The sequence below is a fragment of the Rhinolophus hipposideros genome, assembly GCF_964194185.1.
Source record: "Rhinolophus hipposideros genome assembly, chromosome: 6".
Lineage (NCBI taxonomy): Eukaryota > Metazoa > Chordata > Mammalia > Chiroptera > Rhinolophidae > Rhinolophus > Rhinolophus hipposideros.
The window spans coordinates 53,134,857-53,157,634 of NC_138052.1; the positions used below are offsets into that span (position 1 = coordinate 53,134,857).

Here is a 22,778-nt window from a genome sequence, read left to right on the forward strand (position 1 = left end):
TATAACACTCCTTGCTTCCTAAAGAAATTGAATTGTATAAATATCTATAAATCATGTTATTGATTCAAAGGTATAAGCAAGACTGTATCTGCTGCCTTACAGTATAGATGTGAAATTAATTTTCTTTGTAAAAGAAGCTGGTATCATTTCCACTAAACAATAACAGAAAATGTGTATCTGCTTCCATTTAAGCTTATTGCTTAAAGAGGAACTTCAACTATAGATTTGAAGGATTATACAAATAAAAAAGTTTTTTGGCCTCTTCAAAGATCATCTGCAGTTTTTAAAAGACATAACGACTCACAGACACTTGAAAGAGAGAGAGCTTTGAGGGTTGTCATCAGTGTTTCTTTCTACTCACCCTGCTTCTGTCGTATTCTTTCCTTGAGGCAGCAAATAGCTGAGCATTAGATATGGCAATTCCACAAAATGGAAGATACATCTGCATAACCTGGGGCAAAGAGAGTGTTAAGAACATTAAAACAGCACTGAACCAAATTCCACATTTCCTGCATATACCTGATTGTGATACTTTCTTTTCAGCCATAGAAATTGAGTAAGGAGCTGTTGATACTTTTATCTTAACTTAAAAAAAAGGATATTTTTTTCAGAGTTACATGTAAAATGGTCTCAGTCAAACTTTCAGTAGGGACAGTACATCTATGAAGACACAAAGTGAAGCAATAGACTATGATGGCTGTGATACAGGAACTAGGCCTAAATCACCTTTGTATTCCTTCTGTGAACAATGAAAAATGAAAGAATTCTGATATAAATAGAATTTAAGCCAAGTGCCCACACTCAGATTTAGCGGTAGGCAGGATATATGTCTATTTCTTTGTACATATGTATCTGTAGCTGGACCCTAGAATTTGGTTAGCTACAGATTTAAGTGTGTCTGTTAGGATGGGCCCAGTAGGAACTTAGGGGCCAGAAGGCCTAATAGCCTCATGCAAAAGAGCTCAAATTGTGCCCACTACTCTGCTGACTTAACTGGACATGAATGCAAATTGGTGAGATGGTCCTACAGAAATCTGTTTGAGGAAAGGCTGGGGATCCTTTAAAAGAATACTTCTCCTATGGGGAGTAACAGCTAGATGTGAGGGGCCCATCCTAACAAAGGCTTTCTCATCACCACGGGTCCAGTTCTAGGGATTTTCAGTACTTCCTGGCACTCTCATTCAAATTTAATTCCAGAACGTCTGATTGCCCCAAGGAAAAAACTTAAAGAATTATTTCCCTGAACTCTTCATAAGGTAGGATATTGTGACACACGACATCTTTGGGACTTCTCCAACGCCAAGGGGACAAGGGTATGTTTTATATCATATTCTCTATCTCTGCCTCTCTGTCTCTTACACACACACACACACACACACACACACACACACACACACGACACCACATATACCACACCACACACCATACTATGGTGCCCTGGGAAGAGATACAGAGCAGTGGCAAAACAGAGCAGTTTCTGTGATGCCCAGAAGAGGGCAGTGCCGTGCTCACCGTTGGTGAGGGATAAAAACAGCAGGAGCAGATCTCCCCACCGGCACATGTGAGACACGTCTCAGAAACCCAGAACAGAATTACCTATGTGGAAGCTGATTTTGCCGAGGGCTTGAGGTAGACAAAAGATGAAGGGTGATTCACACTCTCTATAACTTCTTTCCTATTAAAATCTTGCTTTGATTACCTGGGAATATACAACTCTGACCTTGGGTCCCTCAAAATATTTCAGAATGCTGTAGAACCTAATACCGTGACCATAGTCTTAAAGAAGAGAGAAGAAGAGTAGGATTAGTATTAAATAGAGGTACAAAATTAATCATTTGATTTTTACAGTTTTCAGGGTGAATTCCGTCACTACATTTGATTCAAAGCAAATGCATATTTAATTAGGACCTGCTATATGCCAGACACTCTCAGCTCGTTGCTTCATTTGAATAGCATGTCAGCTCCTCATAGAACAACATTACGTACATTTTAGAGATCAGGAAACTCAGTAACTTGCTTAAACTCACATAGGAACTCAGGTTCACATTTAATTCTACAACTGAAGATCACACGCTGCCTTCTGGAACTAGATGGTATTTCTGTCACCCACCTCTTTCCCCTTCCATACTACTCCCCTTCATGCCTTAAGATGTTTGTCAATAAACCATTATAAAGCTGTTGACATAAAGCTACCAGATATTTTGCCAGAATTTCCCTGCCTTTAGCCAAAACGGGAGCATTTTTAACATCACCTACACATACAGAAAGCACTTTCTTCATTGTTTACTGTTGTGGTTTTTGTTGTTGTTGTTGTTGTTTGTTTGTTTTTCCTGCAGTGGAGTCACTGACTATGATGGAAGTGGAGGGGAAGAGGAAATATGGATTACTTTATTGAAATCTCCCCTTCCTTCCTGTCTTCCTTCCTTCTTTCTTTCCTTCCTTCCTTCCTTCCTTCTTTCCTTCCTTCCTTCCTTCTTTCCTTCCTTTATTTGCCTTTAGGGGCCAAGTTTAAGGTGTTGTTTTAGGCCAAGCAAGTAGGAAAATGAGAATGACCAAATGAACATGCGAAACGTTTTCTCATATATCATAGGCTTGCTTCAATTCATTTGTAATCGATATTTATTGAACTCCAAGCATTGTATACAATTTAAAAGAATCTGAATTTTAAATTACATGACCATTGTATTTTACTTAGCTGTTCTGTGAGAAAGTCAATAAGCCACTTAACCTCTCTGAACTTATTTCCTTATCTGTAAAATGCCTGGATTTACTGGAAAATATTTCTGGTCCTAATATATTGTGATTCTGATAATCAGAAACATCAGTGAATTGTAATATTCTATTTGCTAGAGAAAATAAATAAGCCAATAAACATACATCTTATTCAAGAAATAATCATTTATAATAGTAATTGATATTGACAAAGTCCTTGGATATGATGTTAAGTATTTTATATGTACCATATTATATGATCCTCAGAACTATGTATATTATACCATTCATTGCATTTTTCAGATGAGAAAACTAAGGCTTTATGAACTTACCCAGAGTTGCTGGAGACAAATCTCCATGGATCTCTCACATTTCTGCACATCTTAGAAACAAAGGTACTGGCTCTATCTTTCAAAGGTGTTTTAACAGTGAACAGCCTTGGAAAAAACATAATGTTTTCTTCCAGAGTAAAGACCAGAATCATTTATTATGCACTGTAATTAAGATAATATCACCTTCTGGAGCAGAGTTTAGGCAGGTTTACTGTCCATTATAAAAGATTTGGATTCCCTACAATTGAGGTTCCTCTCCTGTAACATATGGCCCGTGTAATCTGTATGATACTGTTACTGAAGATTTTAGGTGCCAGAAGCACCTGTTCACATATCATAAAGACTATCGTTTTCTTTTTTCATTTGTCCTATAGGTGTGTGTGTGTGTGTGTGTGTGTGTGTATTTATGAACTCCACAACATAGTAATTTAGTATCTGTAATTGTAAGGTAAGTGCCCCAGGAACAGTTACTAAAATCTACATTACATTTCCTTACTCCCATTTTTACTGAACTGGTTACTATTGATTTCTTTTCTGATTCCATTGATTTTCCCCTCTACATATAACATTTCCTTTATTTTAGTGATTAGACTAGATTTTTATGTACATACTTAACAAAATCTATATAACATCTTTAGCATCCTTGCAAATAAGTTAAGGATCTCAGAATACTTTGACGCTTGACTCTGCTTTCCTGGTATACATGTTACTTTTTCTCTTGTTCTATCTTGTTTTGTTACTGAAAATTGGACTTTATTATTACTATTTAATGCTTATTTAGATTACCCACGTATTTTACAATTTTTCCTCTTCATTCCTTCAGCGTCTCCTTCCTTCCTTCTGGGATAATTTTCTTTTCTTTACTTTTCTTTTTGAAGACAATCCTTTAGAATATTCTTTAGCACTGATGATAAATGATTTGTTTTTGTTTTGTATAAAAATGTCTTTATTTTATGATCAATCTTAAAAAGTAATTTAACTGGGTATACAATTCTAGGTTGACAGCTACTTTCTCTGAGTACTTAGAAGATATTATTACCCTATCATATGCAGTTCACTCTGCTAAAAAGTCAGCTGCCAATCTGTCTTTGTCTTTGGTTTGTTTTTTCTCTTTTTTTAGGACATCTTTATGTCTTTGGTGAACAATTTGTACTTTTCCAGCCTCAATAATAAGCTTAATAAATCATATAGAATTCTAATATGTATAATGACCAAAGATTACTATGGATGGAGACAATATGATACCTTCATGACACATTTCAAACTGAGAGGGGATATTTATTTACAAAGGGAATGATCTACACTCTGTCATTCATTGGCACAACAATTTAACACTCTGGGGCCAGATTCAACTCCATTATGAATATCCATATGACAATATAATCAGTAGAATTGCTAAATAAATATGAAGGATAAGCAGGCAAATACATTTTGAAAGGAGGGAGTCAGAGAAGCTGAAGCAGTAGAGAAACAGAAGATAACAAAACAAAATATTTTAATACCTTTTTTCAGTCCCAGTGCAACAGATGTCTTAAAAATATATATATTATATAGCTCTTTCTCTCTATATAGCTCTATTCTACTCTTTTTGAAGTCCCCCTCCTCCACACAAAAAATACTAATTTGGCTTTCACCACCTAGTTTCGGAATGCTGAAAGGTCTAAAAAGCCTAATGACTAAGAAGCTAATGAGTCTGTACAGCCTTGTGAAGCACTTTTCAGCTTGAAAGCACTTTATGAACATTGGCTAATTAATCTTTATGACATCCCACTCAGAAAGGGAGTTAAACTGAAAATCATTAAACAGTGTGAAAAGTCACTTTAGCACTGGAAACTCATGAAAAGTATCACTAATAAGTATAGAATGTGAGCACTGGGACTTTCCATCAATGTCCTAAAGAAAGACAGTAGGTAACAAGCCTTTGCAAACTTACAGACCACAGAGAAAGGCTATTAAAGCCCCATGGTCTGGTCGGGTCCAATTATATATCATTAAAGACCACTAGAGGTCTATACTAAAGATTCTCAGTGAGGGGCGTGGGGCATCTCCTTTATGGACCCCTTTCCTGAAGGCAAAATAGCTTGAAGGGCTACATCACTGTAAGCCATATTAATGGGTGAGAGAAAGTTTTCCAATTATGCAGCATCTCCTTCTGAGAAAACCCAAAGATTTGGTTCTCAAGTCTCTTCTGCCCTCAGGCGTTAACTATTAGGCAAAGCTTCACTGATTTGGGCCCCATTGATTTGAAACTAATGATGTTTTAAGATAGTTTTAATTCAAATACTAAAAAAGCTCTTCAAGTAAAGTAATTTGGAAAATAAGGTTATCAAAATATGGAAACAGTCACATTACTTTCACATAATGAAACATTTTCTACATCTTTTAGAAATAGAATATTAAAAATAGTAAAAAAAAAAAATGGGTTTGAAGTTTTCCAGCGACTTCAGAGGAATTTCCCGGTTCCAGGGGTATAGCTCGGTTCACTGCAATTTTGTTTCTATGCGAAGTCAGTAAACACAGTAGGGTTTTATTTCAAAATCAGAATCATAAATGAATCTTGTCAGCTCACACCAAAGTATATACTCTTGACCACAGCATGCCTTTTCCCATCAGTGTTGTGCCCTCTTTGAAGAAAACAGTCTCCAAAAAATACACAGAGCCATAAAGTACCAAATTTCCTTTTTAAAAATATTGGTATGTAACAGACAATCCAATTACATACTTTCTGAAATTGTCCACTTTAAGAATTAACACTCTAAGGAGAATGGAGAGGGGGCATTATTAACAAAAGATGAGGAACAGCAATACAGCGAATAAAGGAGGAGTAACTCATTCATCTTCCATTTTTGTTTTTCAGGAGACGGGGGATGTAGGTACTTCTGCTTCTGCCCCTGGCTATTAGAGCTGGAACCACAGAGGAACTGGAATTCCACTATTCCAATTCCACTATTCTCACCTCTCTCCTTGAAGCTAGTATTGGCTGAAATACCAATACTAGAGGCCAAGCTTATAAGATAGTCTGAGTAAGGAGCCTTGCAAATACCAAATTGCCTTGCGACATCAATAACACTTTCTGTGACTTTTAAGAGTCTCAGGTCTGCTGAGCACTTGAATCATGCAGATCCTGGTCAATAAACTTATTTCTATTTGGCCCCATCCCCAACCTGTGAGACTTTAGAAACATAACCCTCTCATGTCCAGAGGCAGTTCTAAATTCCCACCCTCTTATTCACAGACACTCCATTGAAGTGAAAATCCTGAAAGAACCCAGTTCAGGAGCCATGTTCTTTTTTAAGGTAATTTGTATTTTTTTTTCTCATCATAGATTTCAACAACAACAAAAAAGTACTCATATTTCTACCACTCGGGTAATCCCTGTTAACATTTTGGAGACTATCATTCAAGTTCTCCCCTCTCTCTTTCTCTCTTCACATAAACTCAAACAGGCTAATCCTATACATAATATTTCATCTGCTTTTTTCACTATTTATTACCAACTATCACTTATTATGACCAATTTCTATGGATGTAAAATATTTCATTGTATATTTCAGAAAAAGAAAATTTATATTGAAAGAAAACAGCTTAGTGGTTGCCTGGGCTTGTGGTGGGAAAGAGATTAGAGCAGTCCACCCTTGCCCTCAGGGGGATACATTTCAAGATCCCCAGTGGATGCCTGAAACCGTGGATAGTACCAAACCTTATGTATACTATATTTTTTCTTATACATGCACATCTATGATAAAGCTTAATTTGTAAATTAATCACAGTCAGAGACTAACAGAAACAACTGATGATAAGATAGAACAATTATAATAATATACTGTAGTAAAAGTTATGTGAATGTGGTCTCTCTGTCTTTCAAAATACCTTATTGTATGTACTCACCCTTTTTCTTGTGATGGTGTGAGATGATACAATGCCTACATGATGAGATGACGTGAGGTGAATGACACAGGCATTGTGACCTAGCATTAGGCTACTCTAAGGGTGACTTGAACACAAGCACTGCGTTACTGTGAGAATTGATCTGATAACCAAGATGGTTACTGAGTGACTAACAGGAAGACTGTATATACTGTGTGGAAATACTGACAAAGGGATGATTCATGTCCAGAACAGGACGAAATAGGAGGGCAGGAGATTTCATCATGCTACTCAAAACAGTGCATGATTTATAGACATAGACAGAGAGACCACACTGATGGTTGCCAGATGGGAAGGGGTTGGAAGGTGGGTGAAAAAGTGAAGGGATTAAATACAAATTGGTAGTTACAAAATAGTCATAGGGATGTAAAGAAAAGCATTGGAGATATAGTCAATAATATTCTAATAGCTATGCATGGTGCCAGGTGGTACTAGCCTTATGGTACTAGTCACTTCGTAAATTATATGCATGTCTGCCCACTATGCTGTACACCTGTAACTAACATAAAAATATTAAATGTCAACTCTAATTATAAAATAAAAAAGGTGCACTGTTTAAAACTTATGAATTGTGTATTTCTGAATTTTTCCATTTAATATTTTCAGACCACAGTTGATCATGGGTAACTGAAACCATGGAAGGCGAAACCATGGATAAGGGGAGCTACTATACTACCTTAAGCTCAGCATTCCAAAATCAAGTTTGCCATCTCAGTTCTCCTCTCTTCCTGAAGAAAATGAGCTTCCTCCTCCAAAATGTCCTATATGTGCCACATGAACCATTAAAGTTGTAATCACCCAGTTCCGAACCCTTGAAGCCATCTTTAATTACTATCCTTACATAGGCATGAGCAAGTCAGCAATTTAGCAGCTTTTGAAGCCTCCATCCCCATACTCTTGAGCTTCTCTGGCACAGTACCCTCATCCCTCACCATCTCTGGATTATTGTAACAGTAGCCAAGATCCTCTCACACTTGCAATGTACCAAGAACTCACTAACCTTTGGTTTCCTACCCAGAAAAGTCATAAATTTAAACAAATTGGTTGTCCATCTCACTGTGCCTTGTCATAATTAAGGAATTAAGAAACAATATAAATGCCTTACACATACAAAAAAACTAGTTTTTTTCAAACTACTTTTGTGGAAGCATTTTTACATTATATGCGGTATTTTAAAAAATCTCATTAGAAGCTCATCAGAAAGTGCCTCCAATATTTAAGACTAAGGCTTGGTATTTTATAGATACATATGGAAGATATGTAATAATCTCAGGAAAAATAGTGAGGAAATATAAAAGTGCTATTCAGAGAAACACATGAGACCCAGAGGGGATTCATTCACTTATATGTCTTTTTTTCATTTTCCAAAAATAATTCATCATCAAAATGCAACACCAATGACATGGATAATAAACCAGAGTGTTTTTTAATTTCCAGCAATATTCTCCAGTGGAGAAGAAACAGATAAGGCTATGAAAACCATGTGTAGGGCATTAATATTTAACTAAATATGAATATTATAAATGACTATTATAAATGTAAAATCCTAAATCAAATCCATATGATATATCTATTCAACTAAAGCACAGAACTGGTACCTAGTAATTTCAGAATGTTCTCAATGGATAACCTTGAAGACAGAGAGAGCTTAAAGTCTGGCCTAACAATAAACAAAACTTTGCGAAGGGTTAATCATTATTACCAGAGTGGGGTATCAATCCAAATAAGCAAGAGGAAGCTTTCTATGTTCATCTTAATTCGGCAAGGTTTCTCATTCTGTATCTTAGAACAGTCTAGCTAACAAAGTAGGAAGCTATCTTCAAAGCCCAAATGCTTTATTGCCCCCATACACACTTTCCACTTTTCACCCATTCACTCTGTCAGCAACATATAGTCTCATCACTTCCTTTACCTGCTGTTTCTTTTTTTCATTCCAATATTTATTTTCAGGGTTAAATTCCATACAGTGTAAGCAAAAAGAACAAAAATACAAACCCGAAGAAAGCAGAAGGAAGGAATTAGTAAAAATAAAGCTGAAAATAATAAACAGGAAATCAACTAGTAAAATTGATAAATTATTGTAAAAATGGCCCTTGCAGAGAAAAGCAATAAGACAAATAAATCATTAACTAGTTTAATCAGAGGGAAAAAACTCACAAATACACTAAAACAGAAGTGATAAAGAAATTATAATCACAGCTACAGAAAATAATTAAAATAATTGTAATAGATTTCTTTGTACAATCCTAAGCGTATAAACTTGTGAATTTTAAAGAAATATCAATTAACAAAATTAAGTCAAGAAGAATGAGGAAATCTAAGTAAAACAATCATTACAAAAATAACAGAGAATTGTAACAAAATCATTCTCAGGAAAGGTGCCAGGTCTAGATGGTTTCATAGGCAAATTCTTTCAAACTTTCACAAGAAAGGTAACTCCTATGATATTCAAACTATTTTAGAATCCAGAGAAAGATAGAAAACTTTCAAGTATTTTTGAAAACATAATGATCCTGATAGTACATCCTAATAAAAATAGCACAAAAATTAAACCTAGAAAGTAAGTCCCTTGTTAAAAAAGATTATCAAGATTCTAAATAAAAATATTAGAAGATTGAATACATACAGTATATTAGGAAATTAAATTTATGGAAATATAAAAATAATGGAATATGACCAAGAATTTCTATTTAGAATAAGCTAATGGGTCAATGTTGCAAAATCAATTATTACAAACTTTCATATTAACTTATAAAGGAAAAAATATCATCACCTTAATATTCTAAAAAGTCGTTTGATAAAATCCACTACCCACTAGCTGTGAAATTTTTAATAAACTATAAAGGACATTAAAGATTTTTTGGAGAAAAATGGAGAAACAGGCCATGTTTGTAAATGAAAGGACCCAATACTAAAAATAGATAAACCATCCCTTAAAATTAATCTATAAATTTTATTCTAGAGAAAATTGGAACATCTTTAGAATTTGAAAAAAAAGCAATTCTAAAATTCAAATGGAATGAAAATGTACAATAATAACAAATAACATTAAAAGAAACAAGAGAAATAAGAAGTAAGTAAGGTTATGATGATCAAAATAAAGCAGTACTGGGGACATGATTATCACACAACATCATGGAACAGAGTTCAGAACCAGTATATATAACAAGTAAGACAAAAGTGGCATTTCAAATCCATGGGAAAAGAATGGTTTAGTCAACAAATTATGTTAGGACAAACAGTTCATCATTTTGTGGGGAACAAACCCCTAACAATTAGAAAATCTTTTAAAAATATCCCAGAGAGATTAAAGATAGAGTTTTTAAAACAATTAAAAGTCATGGGGGAAGTGTAAATATTTATATAGTCCTTAACTGTGAGAGTCCTTTCAAACCATAACACTAAATGTATATGTGTTTATGGAAAGTATATGAGTTTTTGGATATGTTTGAAATTGAAAACATCCTTATCTTAAGGTATAAAATAATATTACCACGTGTCCCTGAAAATAAGACCTAGCCGGACAATCAGCTCTAATGCGTCTTTTGGAGCAAAAATTAACATAGGACCCAGTACTGTATTGTATTGTGTTATGTTATGTTATGTTATGTTATGTTATGTTATGTTATGTTATCTTACGTTATATTATATTACATTATACCTGGTCTTATAGTAAAATAAGACCGGGTCTTATATTAATTTTTGCTGCAAAAGACGCATTAGAGCTTACCATCCGGCTAGGTCTTATTTTCAGGGAAACACGGTAAAAAGCAAAACAAAATAGAAAAAAATGATTTGCAATGTTTGTAATAATTGTCAATACTCTAAATAGGAAAAAATGATCTCAAATCAATCAGATAAAAATCCTCATAAAAATGATGAAAAGATATAAACAGGCAATTCACAAAAGAAGAAATACACATGACTAAAAAATGTTAAAAATGTTCAAAGAACATTAATTATCAAAGAAATATAAATTAAAATAATAATGAGTTACACATCTCCTAGTATACTGACAAATATTACAATTAGAGCCTATACTCAGGGCTCATAATAATGTGGGGAAATAGGCATTACTTGAGGGAGATTAATTGGTGCAGCATTTTCGAAGAACAGTTTTGCAAAACGCATTGAGTGCCTTTAAAAGGTACAGGCCTTTTGTCCTTACAATTCCATTCTGAGAAACGTATTTTAAGAAAATGATCAGATAGGTTTACTCAAATGTTCTCATATCTTACCAGGAGCAAATTCAGTTTTATGAGGCCTGAAATTTATACATTCAGGAAAGAAGATCTTTAAGGAAAACCAAAATTAGTTATCAAAATGAATATTCATTTAGAATAAGAAGAGATCATCCTATGTTACAAATTTTAAAAAGTTGACAAATACCACAAACATCACAATGTCCAGAAAAATAGCATATTTCTATTAATTTTCCTAAATTTTGGACAGCATCCTTTTTGATCAACTCTACACGTGATAACAATTTTAAATATGATTTTTCTGTAGACATACAGAAAAATAAAATATTTTAATATTTATTATTATATTACATTAGTAAAAAATAATATTTTATTTTTCTGTAGGCATAGAGAAAAATAATTCAGCCTTCTCTTGCATGGTCAATCAAAATTTGTTTTATATTATTGATGGTTGGGGTGCAGAATACATACAACTTCACCCAGAGACATATTTCCTATCTGCAGTATTAGTACAGGTTTGTATTCTACAAATGCAGGAATTCTAATAAATTATATTTTGCATAATTTCTCTCTAAGAGTAATAAAGAAAAGTGTGTTTATCACTGCATATATGCCACATTGCTGAGCATGCGCCTGACAGGAGAGAACTTCAGCTGTGACTAGGCATCTATAAAGAACAGATTTTATACATCTGATGCTTGGAAGAATTTACCATAGACGAGCTTCCGGCTCTGTACATTTCAAACCTTGTTTCTCCTCCACTGTGCATACTTCCAGGGCCACATACTGTAGAATACATTCTTATCACAGTATGTGACCTCTGGACTTGAAGCTTCGTGTCAGGACGCTGAGTGAGCTGGGATACACGGTGAAAGAGTATTCAGGGAAGCCATTCTTACAACATAAGCCTAGCAACCACTTAACTCTACACAAACGGTATTGAAAACCATATAAATATATCTTACTAAATTCAAACTAAATGCATCTCTAACTTGACTTCTTCCCTCACTAGATGCCCAAAATGTGGCCCTTCCAGCAACACTTGACAAATGGAAAAACAGACAGGAAGGTGGAAGGGAAAAAGAAAGCTGCCCCAAGTGAATACCATTAGAATATCTTTTTTTTCTTTTCGTAAAGAAGAGAGTTTATTTTAAAAAGCCCATTAAAATATCTTATGTTTGCTAATCTTATAAAAATTTGCTCCTCAGTTTTCTTCTGCAGAATTTTTTTCCCCCAGCTGACCATTACTTGTTCCTCAAGGTTTGATGCTGGGGCTTCCTATTTCACCCTTTTCTCATCCTCAGAAACCTTAACTGTAACACTGGATTAAATTATTATCTACATCTTTATGACCCACATATTTATATTTCTAACTCAGAGCTCTCCTTTGAGCACGGGAGCCAACTGTTTATTCAACATTTTCACTTAGATATCTCAAAAGCACCTCAAACACCTTATCAAAGACAGAACTCACAGCTGACCACTCTTGACAACTTATTTCTTTTTCAAGAGGAATGTGGTGTCTTATTGGAGGCATGACCTTTCAAACAAGGCTGGATCCAAAAACCTAGGAACCATGCCCCATACCCAACACGTCACCATGTCCTGTCAATTTTACCTGTTAGTTATCTCTCAACATTGTCTGCTTCGTTTCATTACTTCCCAGTCCCTCACTTCCACCTCCATCCAAGCTATGGCTCTTCTGTGGCTTCCAGAGGATCTGGCATTCACAGCCCTTCACAATCTGACCCCACCATACTTTTCTTTTCCAGAACTCTTCTCCCTCCACATCCCTTGTATCTTAGCCATAGTAAAACAGTCACTCTTATGCATAATAAATTTTTATACCTTTTGTCTTCGTTTTCCTAATCTGTCATTCTAGAATGTCCTTGCCTACTTTGTCCATCTGTGAAACTCTACTTATTTTACAAGGCCCAGATCAAATATCATCTCAATGAAATCTTTCTAGATCTTTCCTTTTGCTCTACCATTTTCTCTTTGACACTCCACTGCGTCAAACAAGTAACTGGTACTCTATCATGCTTTTATAGCTCTTTGTACATACCACTAATATAGCACTTTTATATTGTAGTTCATTTTTATTAGTATCTATAACCCCGGATACATTGTGAATTGCTTGAGGGCAGAGACAATGGCTTACTCATCTTCATGTCCTTCTGCCACTTGACACAGGGCCTGGCACGACCACAGCATATCTTCAAGACTCTTTCTGTTACAAGTGAACAAGATCCTAACTGGATGTGGCATAAGCAGAAAATAGAAACGTATTTGTCCACATAATAAAAAGTATAGGGGAAGAACAAGCTCCAGCAGATGCTAGATTAGAGCTCGAATGAAGTCATAAAAATGTCCCTCAGTCACCTCTTATCCGACCTTTCCTTCCTGTGGGCTTTATTCTCAAGCACCACATTAGTTTTAGACTGTCTTTCAAGGTGCAATTTCAGGAGTGCAGGGAGAACTTCCTTTCCCTGACTGTTTGCACAAAACTGCCGAGTCTGGCCCTCAATGGCCCGAACTGGGTTACATGGTTATCACTAAACCCATCCCTGAAGTCAAATTCTTTGCTAGGCCGGAACTGAGCCATCTGGACATCATTGGGCTGCAGTAGAAACAGACTGAGAATAGAGGATAGGGTAGTCATCCAGAGGAAAACCATGACCCTCCTACTAAGTGCTGAGTTCCCCAAATAATAAGTGCACACAAGTATTTTAGATAATTCTTGTGGAACATTATCATTAGCCTTCCTTTCAGACAGAATTCTCAGTGTTACCACATTTATTTACAATTTCATCAACTTTGAAATCTATCTATCCCTAAAAATATTCCTGGGTTCTTAAGAGCATTAGGTTGATGTTTATGAACATCCAGCATAATACTTAGCATGTAGGGGCTGCTCAAGACATCAATAGATTTAAATAAATAAAAGAATGATGTAATAACACAGTCTATAAAATAATATCTAAAAGGATGTATAGAAGATGTCATACATAAATACACACATTAACCAGGACAAGTAATACAGAGATCTGCTTTATTCTAAAGTGTAATTTATTACATAACAAGGGACAAAGTGGGACACAACTTGTGTTTGATTAAAGAAAAAAAAAACAACTATAGATTTCCCCCATCTCCTTTCTCTTTTATTTTCCTTTAAATGTTCAGAATACGGGACGTTGCTTTAAATTCTTGTCCTCACTTACCAAAATCAACTGCAACATGGTCACAGATGAACCCAAATTGTATTTTGGACTTACATCTATATATTACAGCATCCATGACCATGACCAAATCAGAGTCTGGCTACTACAGAAATGTTAACTTCCAAGTAGAGTTCTGTCTGAGCTACGAGCAACAATGCTATTTGTTTTAGTCTTAAAGGGCAGAAAGTTTTTCTTACTAGTATCTCTGGTAGACCTACTCTACCAAGTTCAGATTGATTTCATGACTGCTCTAACACTTATCCATTGACCATGAATCAAAGCTAGACAAGGCTGCCAGCTCAAGGAATTTATAAAATTCAATGTTAAATTCAGGGATGGAGTGAACTCCTTGATTCTAGAGTCAATATTTTGTTCATTTCCCTGTCCCTCTCAAACAAGAGACAATGTCTGACACAAAACTTTCTCAAGAATAATTCTTAAATATATGTCTTTAGGATTTAATATGTATCCTCATGTTCTATCTGCTGTTAAGCTTTCATTGGCACAGTCCCTTAGCAAGAGAGGACATAGTGCCAGTCTTCTTGTGCACACACAGCAACCAGGAAGCTTAGAGGGCAGAGGTGTGTTGGAGCGGACAAAGGGCCAACTTTTCAATTATATCAACTTGCCTTGCTTTGAGAAAGAATAGGGAAGCAGCAACAATTTTCTCTAACTCTACATCAATTTACAAGGTTAATGACGATAACAGAAACCAAACAAACACACACATTCTGGTCTGGAGATCATATTTGGGGAGATCATTCTTTAGTTTGCTGAGAATTCTGATTTTCTAGGCAAAATGTTCTGGAACACTGACAGAGGTCAGTAAGATCAAAACTAAATGAATATTCAGTAACTTCATTAACCATGCAGTTATGATTAATATTATATACTACACTTTAAATAACCGTATTTTAAAACTGTGTTTTCAAGACTACATCAGTATTTTAAAGCCTGCCGGGGTGAACCTGAAGCTTCATCTGTACAAGGACAAGGTTCTTCTTTCAGTTTGTAATTTCCAAGAAGTGGCTTCTGTGGTTTACTTTCTCTTTCTTTTAACACTTTTATGCTTGATGCTTTCTTGAATTTCTTTCACACTTAATCTCAATTAACTTATTTCAGGAGGTTGTGTATGGGTGAATGTGGGGGTGTGCAGAGGGAGAGTTAATTTTGTAGTTGAATATATTCCCTTTAGAATTTTACAAAGCTCCCCACTCGCCAATCTCACATCCAGCTTCCAGCACAGAAATCACAGGGCCCAGTCTTGCTTTCCTTCCAACCTGCTCCAATGCAGGAATCTGAAGGCAGCAATCAGACACTGCTACTTGAACAGTAATCCCACTGTTGTACAAGTTATTTACTTAACAAAGTTCCAGGATAAATATGATTATAATAAACAAAATACACCCCATGACAAGAAACAGAAAAATCATCATTTACAAGTTTGATAGAATAAATTGATAGAACGGTATTTGTATGTGATTTCGCAGTTAGTTAATACTTTAGATTTCTCTTTACTCAACTTGAAATCTAAACTGACCAATTACTTATGTGTAATTTTGCAGCTATCTCACAATATCATTATATATTTGTGCTGCTAGTTATAAAATGGCTAGTGTTTCTGATGGTAATTTTTCTGATAAATTTGAGAAGATGCATTAAAGGCAGATTTACTCTTTAAACATTCAGTAAATGGCCCATCTATGCTTTAAAGTGAAAGGCCTGTGTTCAGGCAGACAGGAAAGCACGCATTACCAACAAATCTTGCAGATAATCAACAGCCACATCCAATACCTAAATAAGTAGTCAATGAACTAAAACCAAATCAGGAAAGACAAACAATGTTTAAAAACCTTGTTTTGTTTAATCTGTGTAGACTTGTCCTGATTAAGCATGTTGTCTCTGGTTAGTATTTTTGAACATTTAAATCATTCATGGTTCCTACCTCCTACTAACCACTTACTAACGCCCCAGCTCTTACCACCACTGCAGCTTCTTCAGGCTGTGGGGTCAAGAGTCCCTATGTCAGGAATCACAGGACTGAAATAGCTACACATTTGCTTAGGTCCATAAAATCAGAGTAGTTCCGCTGTAGTGGATGTCACTGTGAGGCATAATTTTACTGTGTTAACCTAGGTATGAAATTTTCAAGGTAGTGCTTTGGCTTTTGATGTGACAATTGAGCACTTCAAATTGGCATCTAAGCCCATGGCAAGTGCAAGCTGCATTTGTTCAGAGTCATGACTCAACAAATCATAGGTAATACCCAAGAGACCTCATGAACCAACTGCTCCTTACTCCAGCCACACTCAAGGCAGGTCCCCTGCCTCATCCCTCCCAGCCTGAGGCCATACCCTGGGATCCTGGGGAAAAGGTAACCAGAGGCACATCTACCTAGGGCCAGCTGCTCAGGGCCATGCCGATGGAACACGCTTGAGATTTAGAGCCAGAAGATCTGGATTTGAGTCATGGCCATGACCATAACACCTACCAGAAATGTGGTATTAAATTAAGACAATTACCGTGTTTCCTCAGAAATAAGACCTAACCAGACAATCAGCTCTAAGGCGTCTTTTGGAGCAAAAATTGATATAAGACCGGGTTTTATTTTACTATAATATAAGACCACGTCTTATATAATATAATACACGGTCTTATATTAATTTTTGCTCCGAAAGACGCCTTAGAGCTGATTGTCTGGCTAGGTCTTATTTTCAGGGAAAAATGGTAACATTGGCCAAAAGGTGTAATAAGAATCTTAGCCTCACCTCCCTATCTCAAGCTGGTGTCAGAAAGACAAAAATACCTAATCAGCTATCAACCTACTCCATTTGGTGTCTTGGAACATAAAAATCACTTGTCAACATACTTTGTCTCACCTTTATATAATTTTGCTTTGTTTTCTCCTGGCACTCTTTTGGACAACTCATTGTCTTCTGTAGATATGTATTTATATTAACCGACTGCCATAGGGAAGCACAGAAAAGGATGAGTGGGGTGTCATTTGAGGAGTGTGAAGTATCCACAGAGAGAAAAGAGGCAAATGTACATTTTACTGGGCAGATTAAAGTTTGAAAATTATCAGTGAGTCTCAAGCCATAACAAAGAATATTCTTTAACTATTTTTTTTTCCTTGCTCTCCCAGAACATACTGCTAATGTTTTCTATGCCTGGTCTATTTTGAGCCTAGTTGTAGTTCAGCATTTGTCAGAGTCACAGCCTGTCGTTTCACATTGTGCTAGTGATACTTGGATCTATTTTTCATTCAGTTTCTAGAAAAAACTGTCACTCTACTTCCGTGATATGAAGCCGTGGACAGAAAGCTATCCTGCACTTGGTGCAGTTCAAACAGAGTATCTTGTAACTCATTCCTTAATCACTGCTCACAGATCTGCCCTAATGTGAAAACATGCTGAAAAGGACAGATTCCTGAAGCTGCCTCATCACAGATGCTCTACCACAGATAGGTGACTATTTGAAAAGAGCCTTGCATTGGAAATGTATTTATCTATTCCCATGGTTTTAAAAATTAAGTAATTCTTTGATTAAATTGCTTTATATTTTGAAAACCCCTCTCATATTCCTGGGAGCTGCAATTTTCTGAGAATTTGGGCTGCTACGGGGACTCTTATGGCTAATTACCATGTCCCTAAAATATTTGTGAGTCATCTCTTTACACCTTTCTATAGAGGAAAGTTGTGAATGCTTTCATAGCACACTAATTAGAGGGACCAGTGATCATTGAGCACAGTTTGTTTAGGAGAACTGGGTTTTGCCTGTTGACCCATTTCCTTTCACTTGCACAAGTGTCCTGATTTGGATGGTAAATTATATGGTCAGCCTACCTCCAATACATGTAGTTATATAAGTCAAACCTGAGGAAGATGTGAAAGAAACAATTGATTAAACACAGAAATTTACTAACAAAGTGAAATCTTTATTGGCAAGAAGCTATAGCTCTTTTCTTGTGAAATCTACCTACAAAGATAATCTAAAATTGTTCTCTATCTTTTCTTTCCAAAGAGCTGCAATAGGATGAGTGAGAACACTTGAACTTGGCCTTGTGCTCCAAAGTGAAGAGAAGAACCTGTATACCCCAGACAGGAAGCAGATTCACCCAGTACAAAGGGTGCCTCCAGGAAAGAGAGAGAGGGGCTATCAATTTTGTTTTCTGAAGAGCATCCCAACAACCCAAAAGACATTGGCACAACCATTAAGTGCAATGAAAAAGAGAAAAGTATATATATGAAGATAGGCAAAAGTTACTAATTGTCAGTGTTTGCAAACTTTTTTAGCCTGTAACCATAGGGGAATATAGGAGAGAAAGAGTCAGGCGGAGAGGTTGGAAAATTGAGACAAGAAGATGAAAAAAAATGACTATTAGAATAAAAAGGAAGGGATCCAGGAAGGGAAGAAGAGGTTTGCAGGAGAGAAGTGAAGAACCACACAAGTTGGGTTTGGTTATTAAATGTGTGGGAGAGAGAATTTAAGATATATACTGTTTAGGATGCTTCTGAAGGCAGTAACAGAAATCCAAGTTAAAAGTGTCTTAAAAAAAAAAAGGTGGAAGTGTTATCTTCATACATAGAAGTTCCAAAGCAAGGAGGCAGGGTTTGTTCATTCAGATTCCATGGTCTCTTCCAGACTGCATCCTTGTGCTCTGCCATCCATGTCCATTGAAATGTTTTGGCAACCAGTCAGCTCAGCCTGCTTCCCTCATGTCTCTGCAGAAGAAGCTCTGTTTCTTCCCATGTCATCTTTTTAATCATCAAGGAAACCCTTTTCAGAAGGTTTCCAGCAGACTCCCTCTCATCTCATTGGTCAGAATTGCATGTTCTACCCATGCTTAAAACCACCCTCTGGCAAAGAAAACAGGACCACAATGTGTCTTAGATCAACCATAATTCACCCACCTGGCATTCAAGATAAGGCTCATCTCCCTCAAACCCATGATGTGTAGTTTCTGTCAGAAAGGAGAATGAGGAATAAAGAATATTTGGTAGGAGGTATGACAAGTTCACCAACTTGTTGCAATAATGTTGCTAACCTTTTTTTGATATCAGAGGGATTATTCATTATGAATTTGTACCAACTGAACAGACAGTTAACCAAGTTTACTATTTGGAAGTGCTGAAAATGCTGCGTGAAAAAGTTAGACGACCTGAACTTTTTGCCAACAATTCATGGCTCTTGCATCACGACAATGCACCAGCTCACACAGTACTGTCTGTGAGGGAGTTTTTAGCCAGTAAACAAATAACTGCTGGAACACCCTCCCTACTCACCTGATCTGGCCCCCAATGACTTCTTTCTTTACCCGAAGATAAAGGAAATATTGAAAGGAAGATATTTTTATGACACTCAGGACATCAAGGGTAATACGATGACAGCTCTGATGGCCATCCCAGAAAAAGAGTTCCAAAATTGCTTTGAATGGCGGACTAGGCACTGGGGTCAGTGCATAGCTTCCCAAGGGGAGTACTTCACAGGTGACCATAGTGATATTCAGCAATGAGGTATGTAGCACTTTTTCTAGGATGAGTTCGCGAACTTAATTGTCTGATCTCATATGTGTTAGGGACTGAATTGTGTCCCCCACAAAACTTAGGTTGAATTCTTAACTCCCATTACCTAGAATGTACCTGTATGTAGTCTTTAAAGAGATAATTAATAAAAAATGATGTCATATGGGTAGGCTCTAATCTAATATGATAGGTGTCCACAGAAGAAGAGGAGAGTAGGACATATACACATACAGAGTGAAGATCATATGAAGACACAGGGAGAAGACAGCCATTTACATGCCAGAGAGAGCAACCTCGGAAAAAACAACCCTGGCAACATCATGATCTCAGAAGTCTAGCCTCGAGAGCCGTGAAAAAATTAATTTCTGTTCTTTAAGTCACTTAGTCTGTGGTCTTTTGAAATGGCAGCCTGAGCTGACCGATACAGTATGCAGCCAGGAACATCTTCAACAGCACAAGAAATAAGATCCGGGAAAAAAGTTGTTAAGCAGTATTGTTAATCTAGACATTTGTTACCAACAACTGTTAACATCACAAAAAAGAGAGAGCCAGATACTGCGTGCCTCCTGGCAGAAGTATACAACACTACAACCAATAAAACAATCTTGTCCACTCCCCACCCCCACCCTACCCAATGAACATTAAACCTGAATTTAAGGAAGAAACTAAACTTCCAATTCATAGAAATAAAGACGAGAGGAACGTGTTTGCAATGGACATGCAATCAACGAAATCCATATTGTGGAGAACTTTAGAAGACAAACATCCCCGGATTGAGAGACTTTCTAGAACATGGGGATTTCAGTGCTAACAAAGGGAAAGTCATAGGCAAACCAGGACATGTTTCTCACCCTAACCATCTCTTCAGCAAACTAACTGCAAGGGGAAAAAAAGATGGAAAGGGGATCTATACTTTTAAAATACTTGAAGACATATTACCCAGTCATAATTTGGACCTTATTCTTTATAAATTGATAAACTGTTAAAAAAACTTTCTGAGGAAAGTATGTGCTATTGATTTTTCGGTATGACAATATTATTGTTTTTTAACAAAAGTGAATCCTTCTCTTTTAGAGGTATATAACTGAAATATCTATAGATAAAATTGGATGTTTGATATTTGCTTCAGAATAAAATAGGAGAAGGGGGAATGGGTGGAGTGGGTTGAAGTAGGATTGACCTAGAGTAGATGGTTGTGAAGCTGGGTGATGGGCTTATTATACCATTCTGTCTAATCTGTCCAAGTCCGAAGTTTTCCATAATAAAAAAGGGTTCCTTTTGAAAGTTTTCTTCTATATATTAAAAATATGTTCTGCAATGTAGTCTTTTCTTCAGAGACTGAATAAGTATCTAAATCAACTGAAATCATGTATTCATTGTTGCATTGCTTCTTCAAAACCAGCTGGGCCAAAAAGCACCCTTGATTATATTAGAATTATACTTGAAAACATATATGAGATGATAATCTAGACAGAACGGGGTCCTGGGAATTTATGCTATTTTATTTATTCCAGAAAAGCTTAATAAAGGAGGTAAGAATTCAGCAGCTGCTTGAATGAAGGATGCAAGTCCTATTTATAATAGTTGGCCTTCCTATTAGCGTGCTGTGCTCCTAGCTAATGCCATTATCAATTTCGTTTAGAAGACAAACATTTTGGTACAACATTAAATATTATTTTTTTAATAGGAGACATTTTCTTTGCAAATAACAGTCATCAAGAAATTACCCAAAGTGTGTTCTGCATATTGATAAGGGTTCTGTCAAATACATTAAGGAATCACTGAACTAAACAGAATGCTGGGCAGTGCTTCATACCTTGCACCGGTGACTACGCACTGTGAATCTGTAAGAACATACAGTTAAGCCTCTACCTGCAGATTCGAAAGGGAATGGTGTTTCGTGGTTCACACTGACTTGTTTCCAAGTGCATGTATTTTTTTAACTAATCAAAGTCAAAACTAGCTTGAACTGACAGTATTTCAGACTAGACCAATCTCTACAAAATATTGGAAGGGGAGTATGTAGTAAAAATTAGCAGCCAAGGAGAAGTTTAGGGCTCTTTTTCTTGGGTGGGGGAGTTTCCAGTTTATTCAAATAAATTTATTGGGGTGACAGTGGTTAGTAAAATTACATAGGTTTCAAGTGTGCATTTCTTTAGTACATCATCTGTACTCGTACTTCACATTGTGCACTCACCACCCAGTCAGTTCTCCTTCCAGTTTTAGGGCTTTTAATTTCTACAACTTCCCAGATTGAACTCCAGGTAATGAGAGCTCCTTTCTCACCTTTCATGCCTGCTCAATGCCAATACTGTGCTCGTGTTTTGAATAAATTACTCACGTCAACCCTCTGATTTGAGTATCATAACTCATTTTGTTAGACTAGGAAACAGGGCCTTGAAAATATCAAGCAGCTTGCCCTAAACTTTCCATCTAGTAAGTGGCAAAGCTGAGATTCTACAACAGCACCCATGGGCCATCTGCGGCCTGTGATCCATTGTTAATTGGCCAGCAGCAAATTCCAAAAATATATTTAGTTTACTTAAATAAACCAGGTGAGGCAATACGTACTTCACCTCGAGTGAGTGGCCCGGCTGTTTGTGTATTTTACCACATATGGCCCTTGGTGAAAACCATTGTAAAAAGTTTGGACACTCCTGTTCTACAAGATCCAACCCCATGCTTTCTTCTAACTCTCCTATCTGAGGAGTCTCTTACCAGGTAAATTCCTAAGTCCAAATCCTCATTTTCCTGATGCAAATGTTTTGTAGCAGCACGGCAATTTTTTGTAGAATATTTCAGGTGTGAAAATCCAGATTTCTTCTAAAACACTCAGTGCTTTGAATCATGTTAAGATTG

At 36.3% G+C, this 22,778-nt stretch overlaps 1 protein-coding gene across 3 annotated transcripts in view; it reads right to left on the reverse strand.

The window, feature by feature from the left end:
* The window catches only part of PDE11A (phosphodiesterase 11A), a gene marked incomplete at its 5' end in the record, with an annotated part of 327,465 nt that overhangs the window by 214,889 nt on the left and 89,798 nt on the right, over nucleotides 1-22,778 (reverse strand). For all 3 annotated transcript variants that reach the window (XM_081051501.1, XM_081051500.1, XM_081051499.1), the window contains one exon: nucleotides 362-451. In XM_081051501.1, the coding sequence (XP_080907627.1) occupies nucleotides 362-451 (90 nt within the window). The remainder of the gene's footprint in view (nucleotides 1-361; nucleotides 452-22,778) is intronic.